This window comes from Siniperca chuatsi, linkage group LG24 (assembly GCF_020085105.1).
Source record: "Siniperca chuatsi isolate FFG_IHB_CAS linkage group LG24, ASM2008510v1, whole genome shotgun sequence".
Taxonomy (NCBI): Eukaryota; Metazoa; Chordata; class Actinopteri; order Centrarchiformes; family Sinipercidae; genus Siniperca; species Siniperca chuatsi.
The window spans coordinates 16,626,144-16,650,813 of NC_058065.1; the positions used below are offsets into that span (position 1 = coordinate 16,626,144).

At 40.4% G+C, this 24,670-nt stretch overlaps 1 protein-coding gene across 5 annotated transcripts in view; it reads right to left on the minus strand.

The window, feature by feature from the left end:
* Positions 1–24,670, minus strand: part of LOC122872200 (protein SON) — a 78,353-nt gene that overhangs the window by 39,057 nt on the left and 14,626 nt on the right. For all 5 annotated transcript variants that reach the window (XR_006377049.1, XM_044188114.1, XM_044188115.1 and 2 more), the window contains 6 exons: positions 23,049–23,319; positions 16,052–16,245; positions 13,120–13,272; positions 12,180–12,355; positions 5,214–5,348; positions 4,371–4,457 (listed from right to left, as the gene is read on the minus strand). Coding sequence is in view for 4 of the 5 variants with exons in the window: in XM_044188114.1 (XP_044044049.1) it covers positions 4,371–4,457; positions 5,214–5,348; positions 12,180–12,355; positions 13,120–13,272; positions 16,052–16,245; positions 23,049–23,319 (1,016 nt within the window). In the remaining variant the exon portion in view is untranslated. The remainder of the gene's footprint in view (positions 1–4,370; positions 4,458–5,213; positions 5,349–12,179; positions 12,356–13,119; positions 13,273–16,051; positions 16,246–23,048; positions 23,320–24,670) is intronic.

The window sequence follows — 24,670 nt, forward strand, 5'->3', positions numbered from 1 at the left end:
TGTCTAGCTTTTGAAGATCTTTTGGTCTACTTCACTTTGTCAGGCAAGTCCTATTTAATTGATTTCTTGATTGAGAACAGGTCTGGCAGTAATCAGGCCTAGGTGTGGCTAGAGAAATGGAACTCAGGTGTGATAAACCACAGTTAAGTTATGTTTTAACAGGTGTGGCAATCACTATTTCACACAGGGCCATGTAGGTTTGGATTTTGTTTTCCCTTAATAATAACAACCTTCATTTAAAAACTGCATTTTCTGTTTACTTATCTTTGACTAATATTTAAATTAGTTTGATGATCTGAAACATTTAAGTGTGGCAAACATGCAAAAAAAAAAAGAAATCAGGAAGGGGGCAAACACTTTTTACACCACTGTATATACTTTGTAACATTTGTAACAGTAACATAGATACACCTTTGTGAATGGCTAATTCATTGGTTTTAATTTGGAACAAAGCAACTGGTTCCCCACACCTTCACTTTCTGTATGTGTTGTGCCCTCATTGGTACTTTGCACCTCACGTTAATTGTTTTCTCTACTTTAAGTTGTTTTATATTTTATTTTGTTCAAGTATATATATGCACACACACACACAGTATTTTAAACAGCAACTCTGAGAAAGACATTTTTATTTTGCTATTGTACTTCGAAGTTTAAAGGTCCCCTATTGTAGAAAGTGAGATTGCCATGTCTTTTTTGATTATAAAGCAGGTCTAGGTGCTATATAAATACTGTGAAAGTATCAAAACACTCGGAAAACACGGAGAAAAGCACACAGCCCGTACAGTGCCTTTAAATGTGATGCCACAACTATACAGTCACCGCCTGCACAGCAAGGCCAAGAGGTACAGGGACGCGCCCATCCACCCGCTCAGTATTCAACTGCTCTGCTCATAGCACTAAAACAAATTGTGGAGATAGGTCTGGCTATGTGAGACTACTCTACTGAGTTAGTTTCTTCTCTTCAAGTTTTCAGTTGTTCAGTATGTCTCGCAAAAAGTGCTTTTTCAGTTGTGAAGGAAAGTTAGTTAGTTTCTTGATGGACAGATGGCTAGCTACAGATAGCTAAATATTGCTCCCATTAGATCAGTTAGCCATGCAGCTAGTGGTCCCATTAGCTAGCTGACTCTCCCCAGAGTGGGAGATCGGTGCTAATGGGACCTGAAAATCTCCTCCTCCTGGCGGTCCAAAGCTCCTGTGCTAGCAGTGTAAAAACCAACACTGATAAACTGTAAATTCATCAAATTCAGTGCCCCATATCACTATTTTACAAACTAAGTTACTGTAGCTGTCATATGCCAGTCGAGCACACCGGCAAGAGACTGAGGCGGTGCGGGCTCAAAGCACTGGGTGTATAAACAGAACTGGTTACAGCGGCTCACAAGCCCCTCTGCAGGTTTCCGGGAAGTTGGCCAATCAGAAGACAGTGGGCTTTTAGGGAGGGGGGCCTTAAAGGTGGGGTATGCGATTCCAGAGAAATCTAATACCATGACAAATACCATGATATAGAGTGAACAACGACACAGCAAGTAATATAATTAACATTAACTAGGTTGTGGGTTAACTTAGCTAGGTGTGGGTTAGCTAACTGTTGCTACAGTTGCTGCAGCGTAGCTAACATACAGAGAGGACAAGACGGTTTCCCAGAGCCAGCACACCAGCTCCAGAGAGTGATACTCACAACTCTCCTGCTATATAGATGTTGCCCACCTGGATGTCATCACATGACCTTTGTCTTATGAGCTGTCTTGAGAACAAAGGCATGTAAGACGTCCAGAGGGGGAGGACCGAGCCAAGGTATAAAGAGAGAAAACAGCTTCCCATCGGTGTGCATATTACAAACCAACCTTTGTTTTGTGTACCATGCTCTGAGCATGAAAAGTTTGATAATACTGTAAGAGATTTTTGTTTTGTTCCTCGTCAAGAGTGGGATTACAAAATTGCCACGACAATTTTCATCCTCGCCTAGTATAAAATCTAAATTTCAAAGGCAATATCACTGTAACTGTAAATTTGATGAAAAGACACTAAAATACAACATTTATGAGTCTCCATGTTTTTGCCATGTTTACTGTTTACATGTTGACAGTTTACTGGGAGTTTTACTTCAAAACACTATTTATTTCCATATAGCCATGTTACAAATAACAAATCTTCTCGCATGGAAGCCTGCGGTAACGCTGACTGCTATTCCTTCCTATGCAATGCAAATGAATACAGCCTGGCTGGGATGGATCCAAAATAGCCCCAGACAATGAAGTAGTAGTACACAACTTTTGATTACAAAAACAGCCAAGGTAAGACAATTCGTAATTGTAAATTTAAGAACAGAAGTTTGTTTTGATTGTTCATCCACGGTTTATTCGGCGAGTTTTGGTCGTACCGTGATAGGAGTTATACTGCTGGATCAGTGAATCAGTGGAGTCTCACACTGTATTCATTTGAGGTGTTGTTTGTGAGAATAGCGTGAAATGAAAGATATCAGGAGTACTGTGACTGCGGGCATGCACCGTGTTCAGACAGAGAATTCTTTTTGCTACACGCTTGGTGTTTTGTTTAGGTAAAAATGGTTAGCATGAGCTTTTAGCCAAGCTTTGTTCAGTCAAGTGGGTGTGCAGCATGAATATGTTGATAAATGGTTAACATGCTTTTATATGCCTGTACCGGGGGCGCTCCGGTTTAAGATGTTTAAGAAGGCTCAAGTTATCCACTCTTGCCTTCCCATAGCTGTACGTTTGACACACACAAATAAAGATATAAAAGTTACTAAACTAGCATTCCTGGCTCCCAGCCCACTCGGGCTTTGACCCCTAATAAATAAAAATCTGAGCGATTTCAATACCACACTGGTGAGGATATTTTGTGTTAAGTGCATTTACGTGTTAGATGTGTAAACTAGATAGTATACACCTATATATAGGGCTGGGCGAGAATATTAATTAATGTGCGCTATAGCAGATGACCATATCGTCATATTCGAGTTTTCAGTGTTTCCGCCGGTCGCTGCTGAGGGGTAGTTATGTTACTGTAGTTGTCATAAAGTGTGTAGATAAGCTCAGGTTGCAGTATAATAGTTACTGAAAAGCTGTGTGTTGTGTTTGCTAGCACAGAAAATAAATAAAAAAATCCCTGTTTATGTAACGTTACTATGGCATCTTCTGCTCTTAGCAGCAGTTGGTCCAGACTGTGAACAGCTAACTAGCCAGTTAGCATCTAACTTTATTACGTCAAGAGAAAACACGGTCAATCATCTGGTCGCTCTGATTACTGTACCTGCGGCTTCCAGCTCTGCAGCTCTAAGGCGTATTTGGGAGACATCCGGTTTAAGGCTATTTCAATTGACTGAGTACAAGAAAAGAGGGACACATAAAGAGGGACTTTTAATTTATTTTCTGCGGCAGCAAACAACACACAGCTGTTCAATAACTATTATAGTGCAACCTGAGCTCATCTACACACAAAAGTAACAAAAGGGAAAGGCTTACTTTCACAACAACACCGACTATGGGTGTGCTCACCAGAGGTGGAAGAAGTATTCAGGTCCATATACTTAAGCAAAAGTACTAATACCAACCTTGAAAATACTCCACTACAAGTTCTGCATTCTTAATCTTACTAAGGTAAAAGTGTATAAGTATTATAGCAGCATTTACTTAGAGTACTCATTGTGCAGTAAAATGGTCCCTGTCAGTGTTTTACTATATGATGTTTCTGGATTATACTGGATTAATACTATTAAAGCATTAATGTGTATATTGCATTTTACTGCTGTAGATGTTGAAGGTTGAGCTAATTTTAACTCCTTTATATACTTTTGGTTAGTTTCATCTACAGCAATGCATCATGTTCTAAAAGATCATCATATGGTTGCACTATTGAAGAATTTAAGGTATGTTATTTTAGAGAAAATGTGTATATCGAGATATATATCAATCGCCGCATAGCCTAAAAATAGAGATATTATTTATAGCCATATCGCCCAGCCCTACCTGTATATGGATCTTAAGAATCATAAACTGCAGCTTAGCCAAACCCGTTACATCTTAGCCACAAATAATGACCAGCTCATCCAACTTTATACCTGTCAGTCCTGCAACAGCCAATGTCAACTCACTTCATCGCTCAGTTCAGACCAAAATGAGAGTTGTTCTGCCCTCAATTAATTTGTTTCAGTGAGTAAGTTAATTTGTTATGCCTTTGGTTACCTATAGTTGACACTTATAGTATTGCCCTGTATATACCTGCCTCAGATCTACAGCAGGAAAAAGGTGAGTTGCTGTAGTTCAACGTCTTCCACTGTGAAGCACTTAGTAGGTTTTAAAAACTAAACTTTTAAACAATGTTACAAGATCCAAATTTAATTCTATTCAGACCTTCTTACGATGTTGGGATCCTGAAGACACAGGAAACTCCTTGGCCATGCCTGCGTCACTACGCACTGCTGGACGAACTGTTGTGTTCTGGAGGGAAAAAGAGCATAGTGTCAATTATTTGAGTTGCATAAGTTACTTAACTTACATTCAATCAATAATGTATTCACCCACTAAACACCGAACAAGAATGCACTGACTGGCTGGCAGGTTAAAATCATATGTAAAGACACCTCAAACAGAGGCATAAAAATCATGGCGCATATATTACACTGCAGGAAATCATAGCAAAAATATGTACGCCTTACTCTACACTGCCATTTAACTTACTGGTGAAAGTAACCTGACCATAAGTCAAACTGACCAAACAACTTGAAAAAAATTGATTACTATTTGTTTGACTTTAAGTAGGTATAATGTATGAGTACCACATCTCAAGCAATAATGGGGCAGAACATCTTACTAATAACATGGTAGGAAGGGGATAATCACACACTATCCGCTCACAATGATCAGGTAATATTCTAAGGGTTACATTCTCTCAACAATAAGAGGGTAATGTCAACGTAATATATTTGCAATTTAAGGCGTAATATTAAGATGGGGTAATATTTTTGATAACTCTGATTTGCTAACAATAATAAGGTATTTGTTTCATGTTTTTATTATAGTGAAATAATGGTCAGCTTATTTCCTTGTTATATTTCTGAGCTGTAATATAAAGCGCTACCCCATATACTTTACTGTCTTCTAGGCAGGGTTTACCACACATTCACAAGAGAGGAAACTGTCATTCATAGTAATATGTAAACTCATGACACAGTGTAGCCTGTGTGTGGTTGTTACGTTGATGCTGAAGCTGATGGCTTTTTGCTCTCGAAGAGCTGATCCTCCAAAGGGTTTCCCATCATCCTCTTCGTCTGAAACATGAGGCATTGCCACCGGCAGCTCTCCTTTACTGTCCACAATCATCTTGCATTTCTACAAACACAGACAAAGACACACATAGATCAAATGAAATACTGTCTTACAGCAACATTGCTTTACCACACCATAACCTCAATCTATACAGGTAATGCAGCAGTGCTTTTACAAGATATGGTGGGGAATTGCTTTAACCTAAGCAAATCCAGAACACTCAGATGAAGTTGTGTTCACAATTAGCATTCACACACAATTAAGTTTCAAGCCCAGACATTTACACAGAAGAGGAAAAAAATCAATTAAATAAACTTAGCAAAAAGACCAGCCCAGTATGAATCAGAATACAATGAAGTACAACCATTGTTATCGACTTTTATCCAGGAATTCATTTAGCATTAATTAGTCTACATAAATACCAATATTGCTTATTACCTCGTTCTTGCAGTTTTTCAGAAAATTGTAACAAATGCGCCAAAATTTCCGAAATGCGTCAAGCTTGTTTTTTTGTAAAATAAGTGATGTTTTCTCATCTTCTACCATATTTTATTATATATTACAATAGCAACATACTACATATTGTGATATGGTATATTTTGTGGAAATTCAATTTAGAAACAGTTTATAGATAAAAACCCCCAGATCGGAATGATTTAATTTTGGCTAATCTATTTGAAAAAACCCTGACAAATCGGGGTACTGCACATTGATTCAAAAATTCAGTTATCTTAAAGCAGTCCTCCTCGTTGATTTGCAACATTGGATACAATAGCCCAATACAAGAAAAGATGTTAAAGGAACAACTACAGTAGTGAAAATGATGGACGCTGGTGCACTGCTGATGGCTGCTGCTCCGTAGTTTTTGGCTACATGTTACTGACTGTCCTCCTGGTTCTGGTATTATAAAGAGTATGGTCTAGACATGCTCTATAGGAAAAGTGCAATGAGACAACTTATGTTGTGAATTGGCCCTATATAAATAAAATTGAATTTAATTTAATTGGTCAAAATAAGAATCAGAAATACTTTATTGATCCCCGAGGGGAAACTCTTTTGTTACAGCTGCTCACTATCACGTCAGTGCACACAGAAATAGAAGTACTAAGCAAAAAATACAATACACAATAAAAACAGGTCAGATAAATTAAGTACCAAGTGGGTATAAGTATAAAATTAAAATAAGTGTAAAGTACAAAGTGGTTTACCTGTTGATGATAAGTATATAAGGTATAATAATACAATGTAATAATATAAGTAATAAGTAGTAGTGCATGTACTGTCAAGTTAAGTGTAGCTTATTAAGATTATTATGAGATGGTGGATATTGCACAGCAGTAATAGAAGTATGAATAAATATCAATAAATTAAACTGAAAACAGAGTATATTGCAATGGAGTAATAAACAGAGGATATTGCAAAATTATTTCAAGTATTACAGTGATGTTTATGATGTCCAATGTCCAGTTTATCGACTTAGGGTTATATAGACTGACACTTAGAGGGAGGAGTTAAAGAGTTTGATGGCCACAGGCAGGAATGACTTCCTGCAGCGCTCTGTGGTGTATTTTGGGTGGATGAGTCTTTCGCTGAAGGTACTCCTTTGTTTGACCAGCACGTCATGGAGTGGGTGGGAGACACTGTCCAAGATGGCATGTAGTTTGGCCACCATCCTCCTCTCTGACACCCCCGACAGAGAGTCCAGCTCAACCCCACAATGTCACAGCCTTACGGATCTGTTTGTTAAGCCTGTTAGCGTCCGCTACCCTCAACCTGTTGCCCCAGCATGCAACAGCATACAGGATAGCACTGGCCACCACAGACTCATGAAACATCCTCAGCATTGTCCGGCAGATGTTGAAGGACCTCAGACTCCTCAGAAAATAGAGACCTCTGGCCATTCCTGTAAAGAGCTTGAGTGTTCTTAGCCTAGTCCAGTTAATTGTCCATGTGTACTCCCAGGTATTTGTAGTCCTCAACAATGTCCACACTGACCCCCTGGATGGAAACCAAGGTCACTGGTGCCTTGGCCCTTCGTAGGTCTACAACCAGCTCCGTGGACTTTGTCGCATTGAACTGCAGATTCTTCTGCTCACACCATGAGACAAAGTTACCCACCACAACCCTGTACTTAGTCTCATCACCACCGCTGTTACTTCCCACCACAGCAGACTCATCAGAAAACTTCTGAAGGTGGCACGACTATGTGTGGTAGCTGAAGACTATGTGTGGTGTAGATGGTGAAGAGGAAGGGAGAGAGGACAGTCCCCTGAGGGGCCCCAGTGTTGCTGACCACGCTGTCTGACACATAGTGCTGCAGACGCATGCGCTGTGGTCTGCCAGTCAGGTAGTCAACAATCCAGGACACGAGGGGGGCATCCACCTGCATCGCTGCCAGCTTCCCACCTAGTAGGGCTGGCCGGATGGTTAGTTAGAGGGGGGATGAGCAGGAGCCGATGTGTTGAATCTGTTAAAGAACAGATTAAGTTTGTTGGCCCTGTCCAAGCTGCCTTCAACTCCTCTGCTGCCAGTCGGTCTGAAGCCAGTGATGCTCTTCATGCCGCTCCAGACCTCCCTCATGTTGTTCTGCTGGAGTTTCCACTCCAGCTTCCTCCTGTACTTCTCCTTGGCCTCCCTGATCTTCACCTTCAGGTCAGCCTGGATTGCCCTCACCTCCTCCCTATTACCATCCGTAAAGGCATTCTTGGCATTCAGGATATCTTTGATGTCCTTTGTTACCCACGGTTTGTTATTTGGATAACAATGGACCATCTTAGTTGGGACATTGGAGTCCACACAGAATGTAACCAGTGTATCCAATGTAGCCAGTGATGCACTCAGTGAGCCCATCAATGTCCTCTCCATGAGGCTCACAGAGTGCACCCCAGTTTGTCACCTCAAAACATTCCTGCAGTGTCTCATAGGCCTCCTGACACACACATTCACTGAATTCACGTCTCCAGCTCAGTTCAATGTCTTACCTTCCAAGTTACCTTTCCTACCAGCTCCTACAAGGGATTTCTGTCTCATCCTACTGTTGGAGTGGTTAACTAGTCTTTGCCTGCCACATTGTTAGCTAGCACCAGTCCACTGCCTCTTGCTAACCTGACGGCATCTTCTCGCCCTGGTGTGGTTATCCCTGCCAGGCTCGGCTCACTATTCTTTGCTAGGTACCATTCCACTAGATTGGCCTTCGCTCTCCGAGCAGGATCGTAAGGCTAGCAAGCTGGAAGCCCCTCCAGGCTACCTCCTCTTCCTCAACTGGGCTGTTAGCATCTTGGCGCTATAATGCTGTGGAGTATCTAGTGGATTCTCCTGTGGCGCACACTGCTACTCCTTCCCCAGACACCCAGCTTCTGGTCTAGCTCTGAGCTAGCGTTGTCCAACTGGCACTATGGCACTGCTGTACTCCACCTGAACTGCATGGACATCCTTAAAAAATCTGGTACTTTGCAGGTCCCATCCGATACACAAAGGCTCTGGCCGTATGTTTATTTACAACTTCTCGTTCCCAAATTCCATTCTCTCCCTGTGGTACTGTCGCACCTCAACTGTCTCATTATGTGATAATAAAAAACAGGTGAATATGTGGAATCTCTGTCCCCTTCGCATCTAATCAAAAGGCAATGCGAAATTGTCTTTCTTCAATACACACTCACTCAACGATAAAAACCTTATTCTCAATGAATTTACAACAGACAACAACCTAGATTTCCACTGCCTCACTAAAACCTGGCAACCTGGCACTACACCAACAAGATATACATACAATAATAAAATGTGTCAAGTGGCGAGGAGGTGGTGTTGCTGTCATTCAAACACCTTGCCCTCAAACTCTCCGGTCCCACCCATTTGGTCATTGCCATTATCTACTGTCCCCAAGACAAACCTTCCCTTTCTCTCTGACTTCTCTTTCAATATTCACATTGATGCCACTGACTGTAAATTTGCCTCAGAATTCCTGGAACTGCTACAATGCTTTTATCATCTTTAATACATCCAGTCTCCCTGTGTCTGCCAACCCCTCTAACCTCGTCAACTACAACAACTGGGGTTGGGCGAAATGATAGTATATACCGTGCGACAGTAGAAATGTGTCCACCGGTGGAGATTTCGCAAAACAAGCCCCCCCCCCCAAGAAAGAAAACATTTTCTTTATGTTATTTATCTAATTTATGTGTACTCGTTTAATTTCTGCTCAGTGTGAGAGTCTTTACTCTGCTAGCCGCAAGCCTAATTTATGCAGTGTAAAATGCCATAGGCTTAAGCTAATATTGGTGACTAGCAAAAAACAATTGACCCCCAACCCCACAAACTCCTCTCTCAGCTCTGGTTCAGTCCCCCAACCACTTAAACTTGCTGCTGTCACTCCTATACTCAAAAAACTGGACTTGACCCTAAAGTCCTCAGCAATTTTCGACCCATCTCTAATCTCCCCTTCCTTAACTTAAAGCCCACCTCATCTCCAAAAATCAATTTAAACAGCCCTCCTCAAAGTCACCAACACTACTCCTCTCCTCAGACTCTGGTCATCTCAGCATTCGAATCCTCCTTAACCTCAGTGCTGCTTATTACACTATAAACCATTCTTCTCTCCTGCCTTAAATCCTCTCTAAACATCCTGGCTGAAGTCATATTTCACAGACCAACAACAGTTCTAATTGCATCAGACAAGAGACTTGCACTTGTCTTGTTTGATCTTAGTGCTGCATTCAACACCACTGACCATCACATCCTATTACAGAGACTGGAACATTGAATTGGCATTAAAGGGGCCGCACTAAGCTGGTTTAAATCCTATTTATCAGATCGATCTCAGTTTGTAAATGTTAACGATGAATCCTCCATGCACGCCAGAGTTAGTCACAGAGTGATCCAGAATGCTGTGGCATGTGTACTGACAAGAACTAGGAAAAGAGATCATATTTCTCCAATATTAGCTTCTCTGCACTGGCTCCCTGTAAAATCCAAGATAGAATTTAAAATCCTTCTCTTCACCTACAAAGCTCTAAATGGTCAGGCACCATCATATCTTAAATAGCTCATACTACCCTATTACCCCACTAGAACACTGCTCTCCCAGAATACAGGGTCCTTCCTAAAGTCTGCAAAAGTAGAATGGGAGCCAGAGCTTTCAGCTATCAAGCTCCTCTCCTGTGGAATTCAATTCAATTAAATTTTATTTGCCATGATAGGTTTTGAGAGAGAGAGAGAGAGAGAGAGAGAGAGAGAGAGAGAGAGAGAGAGGTTTTGGGGGAGGGGGTGGGGAGAGGAAGGCATAATGCAAATACCACCTAGAATTTTTATTTATTTTTTTTTTTTCAGGTCCCAGTTTGGATTTGGGAGGCAGACACCATCTTCATATTTAAGAGTAGGCCTAAGTCTTGACTCTTTGATAAAGTTTAAAGCTAGGGCTGGCTCAGGTGAGCCCCTGAACCATCCCTTAGTTATGCTGCTATAGGCCTAGACTGCCGTGAGACTTCCCATGATGCACTGAGCTCCTCTCTCCTCCTCTCCATCTGTAGGCATCCCATTAATGCATGTTACTAACTCTACATCATCTCTCTCCCATAGTTTTGTGCTTTCTCGTCTCTCTCGTCTCTCATTCTGTCGCTTTCTGCAGGTATTTCTGCCTCTGCTGTAGAGTCTATATCTAAGATTGCGGGCCACCTACTGCCCCCATGTTTGTGCACGACAACTGCTGCTACAATTATTATTATCATCAGTCTTATTATCATCATCATCATCATCATCATCATCATTCCTATTATTATGACTATTATTATTTTATTAATATTAATCTCGATGTCACCTAGAGCTCATAGGTTCTGTTCAAGGTTTCTGCCTGTGAAAAGGAAGTTTTTCCTTGCCTTGGTCACCAAGTGCTTGCTCATGGTGGGAATTGTTGGGTCTCTATAAATAATATTAAGAAGAGTACGATCGACTGTAGTACACACAAGTACACCTCCTCCACCGCTCCTCTGTCCCAAGGCTTCAGTGCATGGTCCTCTCCTGTTCATTCTCTACATCCTCCCCCTTGGTAACATCATCCGTCATCATACTCTCCACTTCCACTGATACACCACTAAGTCCTTCGTCACTGCAACTAACTCCATCCACTCTGACCAACTGCCTCGCTGAAATTAAATCATGGATGCAAGCCAACTCCTCAAACTAAACTGTGCAATCCAATATTATGACCAACGATCCCAAATCCCTCACCAAAACCACACATAACTTCTGCCTCACCAGCTCCACTCCGTCTCCCGCTCCAAACATCTACAACCATGGAGTAATTTTTGACAGCAATTTCTCATTCAAACACCAAATCTCATTACCAAAACAACCTTTTTCCACTTGAAAAAATAGCTTGTCTACGCCCATCCCTCTCTTTTTCTGCTGCTGAAACTCTGATACATGCTTTCATTATATCCAGACTCGACTACTACAATAGCATCTTCATGGTACATCACCCAAAGTTCTTTATAAATTCCAGTACATCCAGAACTCTGCTGCTCGCTTACTCACTCACTCACTCACTCTCACTAGTGTGACCACATCACTCCTGTCCTGAAGAAGCTCCACTGGCTCCCCGTCCCACAACAGATTCAATTCAAAGTCAATATGGCCTCCGCAGCACTTAGTATTACAGTATTTTTCTAGACCGTGTTGTATATGTGTAAGACAAAAAAATTACCTATTGTTGTTTTTAGTGACTTGTGTATTTTATGAAACTATATATTAGTTACAGATGAGATGTTACGATAATTATTTTTACATTTATTACCATTACAGAGTTAACTGAATAGTACGTTCGATTTTTTTCTGTGTGCAGTGAAACTCCAGTACATAATACAATGGTTAACATATATAATACACGCTCTGTACCCTTACATCAGTAAACTCCTTAATGCTGATGCTGTTGGCCTGCTTCACTACTTTCCTCTTCACTTCCTCCAAAGCAGCAATGTTGGGTTGAACAGGGACAGGTGGTGGCTTGTTGGTAATGGAGGGTAGTGGGAGCAGTGAAGACAGAGTGCCCATGTTAGTCAAGGCAGCTGTCATGGTAGCTATAAGACAGATAGAGACAGGACAGGAGCCAATGAAAAACAAGTACAGCAGCTGATTCAAGTTAGATTCAAGCTTGTCAACTGTTTGTCTCAGAAGCTGACCTACATAGCAACTTAAAATAACCTATTTGAACTATCTAATTTCCCAAATTCCTTAACACATAGGCTAAGATAATGACAACATACAAATGACAAAAATCTGTAAAACCCAAGGAAAAGACCACCAGTTTAGGCTTGCTCATTTGTCACCCCTCTGAGAAATGACTCTCAGAGGGGTGATGCATGTAAGTAAGCATGGAACTGGAAAAAAGCTTGTAATAACAAACAATGTTTAATAAAACACCGTAACTGTGATTCAATTAGTGAATAGAATATATAAAAATTCAATATGCAGAACATACACTATAAAGTCAAGCCAAATTACCAAGAGTTTCCACCCCATTAGATCAATGAGGTTAGATAAGTATGAGAAAATATTAGAAATACCTCTCAATATGACAGAATACAATTAAACAGCAGCCCAACCTCCAAAATAACCATACAGTTGAATCAACACCTCTCTAAAACAGTTTCAACAAAAACTGAACATTATAACCTTCATGAAGGTTAAATTACAGTAAAAATTAATTACATTAAATCAGCATCAAAGCCTTTATAGTGGTCTGAAGGGATGACCAAATGACTCGATAGATGGGCAATACGGTCAATGGATAGGTCATTTTAGAAAAAACATCATGCAGAAAGGAAATGAGTCAAAATCATACCAGCAGTCATACTGGCCATAGCAGCATTCATGGCCATACTTGGCAGAGCTAGGGGAAGAACTGTGGACCTCAGGCTGGCAGGGATGGGCATACCAGCTTTGGCACACATGGCAGCAGCATTGGCCTTGGCAATTTCCAACAACTGGTCCTTATCTGAGGAAACACAAATACAATAAGGAATCAATGACTTAAATGCATGTGTTGATGTAATACCTGTTTCAGAATGTTTCCTTACACTGTGATGTTCCAAACACATTCAGGTATCTATTCACAAACCAACTTAATTATTTCGAGACTATACACCTGTTGTTATTGTTTTTGGAAGGCTAAGCAGTTGCTGCAGACATACACGACTAGACAACGGAACACAAAAACTGCATAAAAAAGCAGTTTCTAAATCAATCACTGCAATGGCAGCTACAAAGGTAAGTTGGATTATACCTCCTGTTTATTTTTATTTTTCAGAAAATGTACATCTAGAGGGTATGGATTATTTTTCACAGTATATCACCCTCCTCTCCAAGTGTACCAAATTGTTGCAGCTATAAATTTGTAGAGCTGTGATCGAGAGGAAAACAAACTAAAATCTTTAAAAAGTAACTCCATTGTACTGATTGGTTCTGCGTATCACATCGTTAGTTGTTTGTGGACGTTGAAATGTAGTCAGAAATATGTAGTTCAACGCCAGGCAAGTAATGTTATACTAAACAAAACCTGAAGGCGTAGATGCCTAAAGCTACTTTAAAGCAGCAAAATCATAAGGACTTCATCACCCTGTTTCATTCAGAAAACTGTGCTTGATTAGTTAATAAGATTAAGAGAAATTTTTAAGATTTACTTTTATTGTCAATGTACACAAGTCAATTGAAATTAATCTTTCAAATATCCCTCCTAGTTACACATACAGTGGTGTGAAAAAGTGTTTGACCCCTTCCTGATTTCTTATTTTTTTGCATGTTTGTCACACTTAAATGTTTCAGATCATCAAACAAATTTAAATATTAGTCAAAGATAACACAAGTAAACACAAAATGCAGTTTTTAAATAAAGGTTGTTATTATTAAGGGAAAACAAAATCCAAACCTACATGGCCCTGTGTGAAAAAGTGATTGCCCCCTAAACCTAATAACTGGTTGGGCCACCCTTAGCAGCAACAACTGCAATCAAGCATTTGCGATAACTTGCAATGAGTCTTTTGCAGCGCTGTAGAGGAATTTTGGCCCACTCTTCTTTGCAGAATTGTTGTAATTCAGCCACATTGGAGGGTTTTTGAGCATGAACTGCCTTTTTAAGGTCATGCCACAGCATCTCAATAGGATTCAGGTCAGGACTTTGACTAGGCCACTCCAAAGTCTTCATTTTTTTCTTCTTCAGCCATTCAGAGACCCCACAACAACATCCAAAGAACTGCAGGCCTCACTTGCCTCAGTTAAGGTCAGTGTTCATGACTCCACCATAAGAACGAGACTGGGCAAACAAACAGCCCCAGAACATCACACTACCACCACCATATTTTACTGTTGGTAAGATGTTCTTTTTCTGAAATTTGGTGTTACTTTTACGCCAAATGTAATGGGACACACACCTTCCAAAACGTTTTGTCTCGTCAGTCCACAGAGTATTTTCCCAAAAGTCTTGGGGATCATCAAGATGTTTTTTGGCAAAAATGAGACAAGCCTTAATGTTCTTTTTGCTCAGCAGTGGTTTTCATCTTGGAACTCTGCCATGTAGGCCATTTTTGCCCAGTCTCTTTCTTATGGTGGAGTCATGAACACTGACCTTAACTGAGGCAAGTGAGGCTTGCATTTCTTTGGATGTTGCTGTGGGGTCTTTTGTGACCTCTTGGATGAGTCGTCGCTGCGCTCTTGGGGTAATTTTGGTCAGCCGGCCACTCCTGGGAAGGTTCACCACTGTTCCATGTTTTCACCATTTGTGGATAATGGCTCTCACCGTGGTTCGCTGGAGTCCCAAAGCTTTAGAAATGGCTTTATAACCTTTTCCAGAATGATAGATCTCAATTACTTTCTTTCTCATTTGTTCCTGAGGTTCTTTGGATCTCGGCATGATGTCTAGCTTTTGGTCTACTTCACTTTGTCAGGCAGGTCCTATTTAAGTGATTTCTTGATTGAGAACAGGTGTGGCAGTAATCAGGCCTGGGTATGGCTAGAGAAATTGAACTTGGTTGTGATAAACCACAGTTATGTTTTAACAGGTGTGGCAATCACTTTTTCACACAGGGCCATGTAGGTTTGGATTTTGTTTTCCCTTAATAATAACAACCTTCATTTAAAAACTGCATTTTGTGTTTACATATCTTTGACTAATATTTAAATTTGTTTGATGATCTGAAACATTTAAGTGTGACAAACATGCAAAAAAAATAAGAAATCAGGAAGGGGGCAAACACTTTTTCACACCACTGTACATACAGTCCCCCACACATGCACTGGACCAGAGGTCAGAGTGCAAGATCGCCTGCAGTGCAGCACCCCTGGAGCAGTTTTTGGGGGTTCAGTGCCTTGCTAAAGGGCATTTGGCAGAGATGGTGGGCACCGTAGATGTGATACCAGCCACACGAACTGAGAGGTGTGGCTTAATGTTACAAAGCCCCTTAGAAACATGTTGCTTCTCTTCTGTTTAGCATTTTGCAGTCTGTAAAAAAAGTGAATTATTTCCAAATATATTTGTGCAGTTGTTTGCACAACATCTCTTTACCATTGCAGCAGTGTTTTCACAGTTTTCTTTGCATGTGGATGCATAAAAGCAGCTGTTTAGTTTGCCACCCGAGGAACCGACGGTGCCCTACAGTGACTTTCATGACACCTGAGCAATCTTTATATATAATAATGCCAAAATGCAAATTTAAGAAAAAGAACAAACAGCACTACAATTGGTGTAGAACATTCAAATGAGTGATTTCATATTATCTGACCTAGTTCACTAATGCGTTGAGGGCTGTTGCTCGAACTGCAGTGTTTCCGGGTGGGGGTTCTATTTTTGCGGAGGATGAGTACAGGGGAGTGACTCGGCTCTCGTTTCCAGCGGTCCCTCTGGCTGTATGTAGTCCTCCTCCGACCCCATGACACCGACCGTGAGCGTGACCTCCGCGACCTCCGGCACCCTGACCTGCACAAACAACATGTAGTTCAATGAATTTGCAATGAAGCAACTTTGGCAGTTCTGCACTGACCTTCCTATTATTGCCCCTATTGTACTCCTTGTTCTCCATTGTTTTTAACTCTGATACTTTGCACTTATGGAGCAATTCTGCAGATAAATTGGCAAACACAGACAATGTCAGTGTAGGGCTGGGCGATATGGCTTATAAATAACATCTCGATATTTTTAGGCTATGCTGCGATATACGATATATATCTCGATATACACATTTTCTCTAAAATAATATACTAAAAATTCTCAAATAGTGCAAACATATGATGATCTTGTAGAATATGATGCATTGCTGTATATTAAACTAACCAACAGTATATAAAGCAGTTAAAATTAGCTCAACCTTCAACATCTACAGCTGTAAAATGCAACATACACATTAATGCAGCAGTAATATTAATCCAGAAACATCATATTTAATAGTAAAACACTGACAGGGACCATTTTACTGCGCAATGAGTACTTGCAGAACTTTTACTTGTAATGGAGTATTTTCACAGTGGGGTTGGTATTAGTACTTTTGCTTAAATAATGTACCTGAATACTTCTTAAAGTAAGACTTAAAGTTCTGCATAATTAAGGGCGTGGCTGCTTTGACAGTTGGGGGACACCACTGCCGTCACCGCTAACGTTCTGCTGTCTGCTAGCCGCCCGTCACCTCAGCTCAGCTAGTCACCGAACTTGACCTCTCGGCCGTGTTTGTGCCTTTTGGAGACTTTTTCATGAAAATATCTGAAAAATAATATGGCTTGCTGTGCGGTTAATTGTACCAATAGACCATGCAAGAAGTCTGTACTCCAGTTTTTTATTATTGTATTTTTATGTTAGCAATAATTAGCAGGTATCGGTTTCTGTGCTCACCATACATGGATTGTTAGTTCAGTTTACCTCAGTAGTTGCCTGAGGAAGACCTAATACTTTTGAACAAATGGCGTCTGTGTGAGGTTGGAAAGTAAAGGTCCACCTCGTTATTTAGCTAACGTTATGCAATGTTAATGTTAAACTTACCATACGGCAATGTAACGTTAATGCTAAACGTGGCTAGGTACTGTAATTGTGGTCAGGGAGGGGAGCTGCAGCAATCACTGATTAGAATAAGTGGCTGCACCTTTGCCTTATGAGGACTGGGAGGACGGACTACGAAGTGTTGAAAGGAGAGAGTTGAGATCGGTACACTGTTCTGGGGAGCGGCGCTTGGTGACGGCCAAGCCTAGCAGAGCACTCGTTGCTTGGGACGGGTGCCGTTCGCAAGCCGGTTAGGGCTTAGGTGAATTCAGGTAGCTAGGCTGTAGGGCGAGGTTCCTGAGTTAGGAAAGGTTAAATTAGTAGCATTAGGAAGTGTGACGGCCCTGCTCAGTCTACTTGTGTGTGTGATTTGAAAGTAACTGTCTAACCATGTTGTCTCGAGCTGCAGTATCCAGCCAGATCTGCAGCACATGGGCCCAGTGCTCTACAGGATATAAAAGTCCCAGCTTCCAGCGTGGCTTGCTCTCTTCCCTGTCAGCGCCTTTGCTTAGAATTTAGTTTTACTTTTACTCCACAACGCCTTATCCACATTTTCTTCTTTATTACAATAAATAACTTGTATTTACTGGCATTTGTGTCTTATCCCATTTTTGTCATGGCTTATGGGCAGGAATATGACAGATGGCTGAGGAAAGTTACAATGCCTAGGCCAGTGTGAAGTGTACTCAACGGTAAAGAGGTTGGGGGCATCACTTGTTTCACAAGACATTAAGATTTTGCCAAATTATGACACTGGGTTATTATCCATAGGTTCTATCATAATTACTGTTATACATCTTTTCACTTATTTCAAGTGTATTTAAGTCATACAAAACAACTTGTAAATTTGCAGCCTTTAATACTGATGTTTTCAAGAATGATTTGAATTAAACTGTTGCCTTCATAGTGGTACATTTTTGTTACTTAACGTGGATCAGACTAAATATACTTTATAGAGTAAAAGCACATTCTTAAAAGTTGTCATTCATCAGTTTCCTGTCAATTGGAAATATATTGATCTAAACTTAACAAAATTAGTAGTTAATATTTATAAATGAAAATATTAAGATGGTATTTATAGGCTAACATTTTGCATAGAAAGATGTTATGTTATGTGCTGGTTTTGTTTGGATATTTCTTTAAGACACATGTGGAACATTAACTGAGAAACTATGCTCTTGTGAAAACAATTATCTGCACACTGAATAGTTTTGAAGCCCCCTAGGAGGTGTCATTCATTTGAGATCTCTGAGAAGGTCTTGTGGGTATTGCACAGGTATTGTGAGGCTAATACTGTATAGTGAGGCAAAAGAAAAAATACATGGCTGATCAAATGCACCTATTTGATCAGATGTTTCTTTTTGCCTCACTATATAAGCCTCACAATACCTGTGTAGTTGCCTGAGGAAGACCTTCTCAGAGTTTGCAACGTCCCAAATAAATGATACCTCCTAGGGGGATTCATAACTATTCAGTGTGCAGATAAGTCAGATTAAAAGGTGAAATCTAACATTTTCAGTCAATAATAGACAAAAGGAGTGCAAATGTGGACAAAACAGCAAAACACAAAAAGTTGGACACTATTTAAAACTATACATGTAAACACATTTATTCAAATAAAATCAACAGACTAGGCTTGTGCAAGAGATAACAGCTATGCCCAAAGAGCTGCAGAGTCCATGAGTTGGTAGGGGGAAAAGGGGATAAAGGGTGGGATTATAGGAATGAGGAAGAGCAGAGGTGGCAAAAGCGTTACGGGTAGTTATTTATTATTAGTTACTTTTTAACAACCACAATAAATGTAAAAAAATAAACTCAACATTAGCCATGACGGTCAGGGCTATCTTTAGATGTAACAAAATGCTTCCTTAAGGCCAAATTCAAAAGCAGCGACACTGCCAACTGTAAGCAGTTCACTGCGTTTGATGGTGGTCTTCGAGGCAATCAGATACTGTACATATAGTTTCCTCTATGTGTGAGATTAACTCCATCTTGGAGGATTGTCATGTCTAACGTGAAGGTGCTCAATCATAACACCATTTAAGCTACAAACAAATGTAGCTATAACACTGTTGACAAATTTCCTGGCCTTGTCAAGCTTCACTGGATTGGCACCAGCCTTCCACTGGTACCTTTTGGGTCAGAGACAAAAACATGATCTTCATGCCAGGGTGCTGGAGGTGAAGCTGGTGCAGGTCCTCCTTCATCATGTTGACCAGCTTGACGCTGCTGACCCCCCCCCCCCAATGCCCTTGCCGCCACAGTGGATGATGCTGCTCTTCCTCACAGGAACTGGGAAAAGAAGGCGAGAAGGCCTTTTCACTGCAGTCAATCCCAGCCAAACAAACAGACACAGACGTCCAACATGCTGAGGTTGCTTCCTAAGATCTCTGTAGCTCTCTCACCAATGATCCACACTGTGATTTTGACAGGAAAATAAATTAGTGTGATAAATGCTTCAGGTAATGAAAAATATAAAGTTAACTATAAAGGGTAGCTCCGTTTTTCATGTTTACAATACTATTATGTCACATCTGTAGGAGAAAATGGAACAAGGGAGCAACACTTCAAAATATAGATGACAGTCTTTATTCTTTATTTTTGTTGAAGACAGACAATGTAAAATCAGCTGTCTAAAGTCAAGTAGCCAAGACTGGTACTTACAGTTTATGCTGTGTGTAGCAGGTGTGGTAGAGGCACCACAGGTGGCCATGACCTCAACAAGGACTGAAAGAAATAAACATCTTGTAACAAATATAAAAGTGCCTTTCTTTCTCAACAGTCATATCTCGCACAGCGCTGTCGGTAGCAGTACACAAATCAAAATCGCAGTATGGGGAATTGCAATCTATCTGTAAGCGATCATCACATCACATCCGCACTGAGAATCGAACTGCAGATTTTCAAATTTCTTGTTTGGTATGATTCCTTAATAAAAGCGGCAGTAATATTTATGACTATGCAATCACATGTAGGTAACTTAACTTATAGCTAATTAAGTTAGCTTATTAACGTTAACTTATTAAAAGTAACGTTATAATCAAATGATATCCAAATAAATGACTCTACTCATTATTATTGAAAATCTAGTGGTGCAAATTACAAATTTTAAAAATGTTGAGGCATTTTAAATCTTGTGGAGTATAATCTGAATGAGTTTTGTTGTATAGTTTCAGGTTAACTTACCTCAAGAGTAAACTGGGACGACCAACCGTAGACTGCCAACCTCATACCACAGGGTTATCCGGCTGAAACGCATATAGCCTAGCTTCTTAGCATAACTAGCTTGGTAACTTCGCGCTAGGTGAGCGTGTTTCAGCAATCAGGCACCTCAGCTCCGCCCTTGCTCCACCTCTTTTCCCATTTTTGGTTATCTGGGAGTTAGGCAGAGTGACGCGCTGCCAAAATAGCGTGGCGCAGTGCTGCCCACTTTGAGCTTCAAAACGGCTTTTCAGGGTGACATCATGGACACTACGTCCATGTTATATACAGTCTATGGTTAGCACACCCACAGTTCATTCGAATGGCTGGTAACAAACAAACTGTCTAATACTGTCATTATTATTCCTATAGCTATTATTATTAATATTAATGTTACCACTACCATTACATTATTACTATTTTAAAAATTCTGGTGGTGGTATTTGCATTGTGCCCCCCCCACCACACACACACACTTTTTTCTTGCCACTGTCGCCAAGTGCTTGCTCATGGTGGGATTTGTTGGGACTCTGTAAGTAATATTATAAAGAGTACGGTCTAGACCTGCTCTATAGGAAAAGTACAATGAGATAACGTCTGTTATGAATTGGCGCTATATTAAAAAAATTGAAGTGAATAAAATGTTGGGTTCAACAGCAACAACAAAGAATTATCATTTACGTATCAGATAAGCTATGTTAGCAGACTAGCCCGAGCTGCTATAATACCATAACCACATGGTAGTTGCCATTCAAAGATGTACAAATAATTATTTGAAAGAAAATTTGGGACTGAACATTTCAAAACTTCATTGAGCACAATGTGTAGTGCAGCAGAATCATTCAGTTGTCAAGTCACTAGATGACAACTTTGCAATTGTAGGCTGAAATATATTGCTGACATTGTCATTCATTGTTATTAAAGTGAAATAAAAAAATTGCTGTCAAAAGAACAATGAAAAATATGTAGCCCTTCCCCGTTTCGCCCCAAGCACCTCCTCCCCTGAAACTTTCCAAATAGTGCCCTCTGAAGAAGACACTGCTGTGACGCACTGTCACTGCAAAATTATGAGTGCTGCTGCTAATATTTCATACTATCATTAATATCATGGGCCATCAATGGTTTTCACTCGAAAACTGTGCAAGCACAATAACACAGTTGGTTGGCTCACTCTCCTCATTCTTCAAAGGACATCTACTTGGAAGGTACTGTTGTAAGAATAGTGTAAATAGGGCAGAGCGTAAGGTGTGTGCATAGAGAGTGTGTGGTTGAGAGAAAGAGAGCGAGCAGTAGTAATTGACGGTGCAAGTGAGTGGAGCAGAGGAAAAGATTAGCAGTTAGCCCTAGCAAACATCTACCCTGTGCTTCAGCTGCGCAGGAAAGCCTAACAGTATGAGAGACAAAACTTACATCTGTCTGCTAATTACCTATACCATTTAAAGATGATTACATATGACATGTAGTCCATAATATTTATTTGAATGGAAGAAGTCAGATGTTGCAACTGACCCCAACCCTGGGGACAGTTGCAGCATGTTAAAAATACATTAAATATCACTAATTAACTTTTGCTTTTTGTCTCACTAAGCAACATTAAGTAAAATTTTAACATCAAATTTTCTTGGGTGAGTACCCCCCACCAAATAAGTCTTCCACAAACATAGGGAAAATGCAGAAATTTTAAACTATTCCGACACGCATGAATACATGCCGGTGTCACATGCTCATGGACATATGGCGCACCGCTGCTGAAGAAATTCTAGGGAAAACACTGAGCTGTGTAAAGAATGAAAAAAGACAGTTTGACAGAGTTCAGCTCTGCATACCTGGCTACCTAAAATGTTGGTGTCGGTTTTGGAAAGTTAATTTGACTTTGGACAGATGTAGGGGAGGGAGTTTCTGAAGCTCTTTGTCCATCTGGCAAGCACTTCTGATAACATCATCTACACATTTAAGAGTATACAATCCTTCACAGTGGCTTTTTTAGCTCATTCTAGCATCACATTGGCTTCCCTTTAACCTCATCCTGAAAAGTACAGGAATCAAACAAAATACCCAAAAGGCAAAATCCCCATAAAATGCAATCAATTATTGGTCCCAAACCTAAAATTAAGATTTTGTACAACTGCCCAACATTAAAAAAAAAGTTACCTTTACAGTAGCTGTCAGATATACTGTATGTAGTAGTGTAGAAACTACACAATTTCCCACTGAAATGTAGTAGGATATTAGCATAAAACATACAAATGCCTCAAATTTATACCTAAGTACAGTGCTTGAGTCAACGTACTTTGTTACTTTCCACCACTGACACTAGGTGGGGTAAGCAGTAATTAATCCAGAATTCATGACAGGAAACAGGAAAGTGTTCACAGCTCAACCCTCAACTCAATGTTTGAAGAGTGGGTGCAATATGTAATGCAATAATGTAATGAAATAATTGTTGAAACCATATTTTCAAAATAACATTATTGGTATCACGTTGTTTCATTTAACTAAAACACCAACAGGATAAAGGAGATCCTAATAAAGAAAAAACCCAGTCACTCTACCTAGAACGTGATCTCTTCTTTGAAGGGCTCGTGGATCTGGACCCCCTCCTGTGGCTCCTACATGGTGACATGGATCTTTTCTGCCTCTTTGATGACTTTGTTTCTTTTTTCCTCTGTGGGGACTTGGATGGTTTCCTCTTCTTCTTTGCTGGTGATTTAACATTGGTGGCAAAGAACCTGGGGTATTCTGATGCTTTAAGCTGAAGGAAGCTGGGCTCAGTGGTCTGGTCAGGTTCAGTAGATATGGACTGGGATGCGCCAGAACCTGGAGCTTTAGCATTAGACCACAAAACACGTTGACACACCTTGAAGAACTAAACAAGGTAAAGGGTTGCCATAAAAGGTACAAAGTTGGGTACAAAATAATTATTTTACTTACATGACACTTTATATGAACAATAACCATGTTGCAACTTAAACCTAATCCATCCAGCCCTGAAACTCACAAACCTTTGACCGTCATCTTAGTGCTGCTCTGAGGCAACAAAAAACTTTTGAGTCACATTTGTCACATTTCTTCTACATCCCTAGACATCGAAATGGATAATGAGGGTACAAGGAGTAGCCATTAAAGAGTGAGACATGTGAGTGCATGGTCTAAGCACAGGGCAAGATAAAATTCAAGTCTTATCATATTAAACATATATAAATTCATGCATTCATGCAAAATGCAGCAAATTTAAAACAATTAATTCTAACAATGTTTTTTTTTCTAAAAAAACATGTTTTAAAATTTTGATGGTGGCTGTTGCACCACAATCAGGAAAAGTGTTCACTCAATTTAATCTGCATAATGTTAGATGACACTGGACAATTATTTTCCCTATTCCCTATTTTCCAGACTACAACTCTGGAAGAAAGAACAACAACCCCTCCACCCCCACCTAGAAAAGGAAATGCCCCACTCAGGTCACTGAATCACTTCACCTTAACGAAAGACAGGTGCCCCCTGTTCCTTCTTTATGCTGGGTTCAGACTACACTATATTTTTGTCTGTTAAGATGGTCACTGTGTCAGATTAGGCAGATATAGAGTCATAAATTCTTGCAGTGACTTGGCCGAGAGACATAACAGACTACACATTGGTCGCTGACCAATCATAGCTTGCCTTCTTTCATGACATGCATGATGTCATTAGGAAGGAGGTGCTAGAGAGTGACTTCCGGGAACAAGAAAGTAAACAAATAAGAAAAAACTACTGTGACCTTTCCTCTGTTTCACCTACCAGCACCAACAACATCATTCCTCTTTCACTTCGCCACGTTTGTGTCATATTGGTCAATGTCACAGAAGACAGCACGGAATTTGTCAATGAAGGCAAAAAATTCTCACATGCTAGTCTTTTTGTCAGGAGGTCGTGAGGCGTCCCAGATGCAGCATCGGTTAGATTCCCGCCATTTATTGTGTGTGTCCTATAAATAATTCCTCCCTCAGGCTATTTATGCAAGCAGTCAGCTAATTGGGAAGAGACGCTGGCATCACAGCCAAATCCTGGCTGACCATTTCTGGACAAGTTTTATCAGAAACCACCTTACGGATTTGCAACAGAGACTTAAATGGAACATGGAGGAGGAGACCTCAAGTGTAGACAGACTGTCATGGTTGTGGACACCCAACTTCCT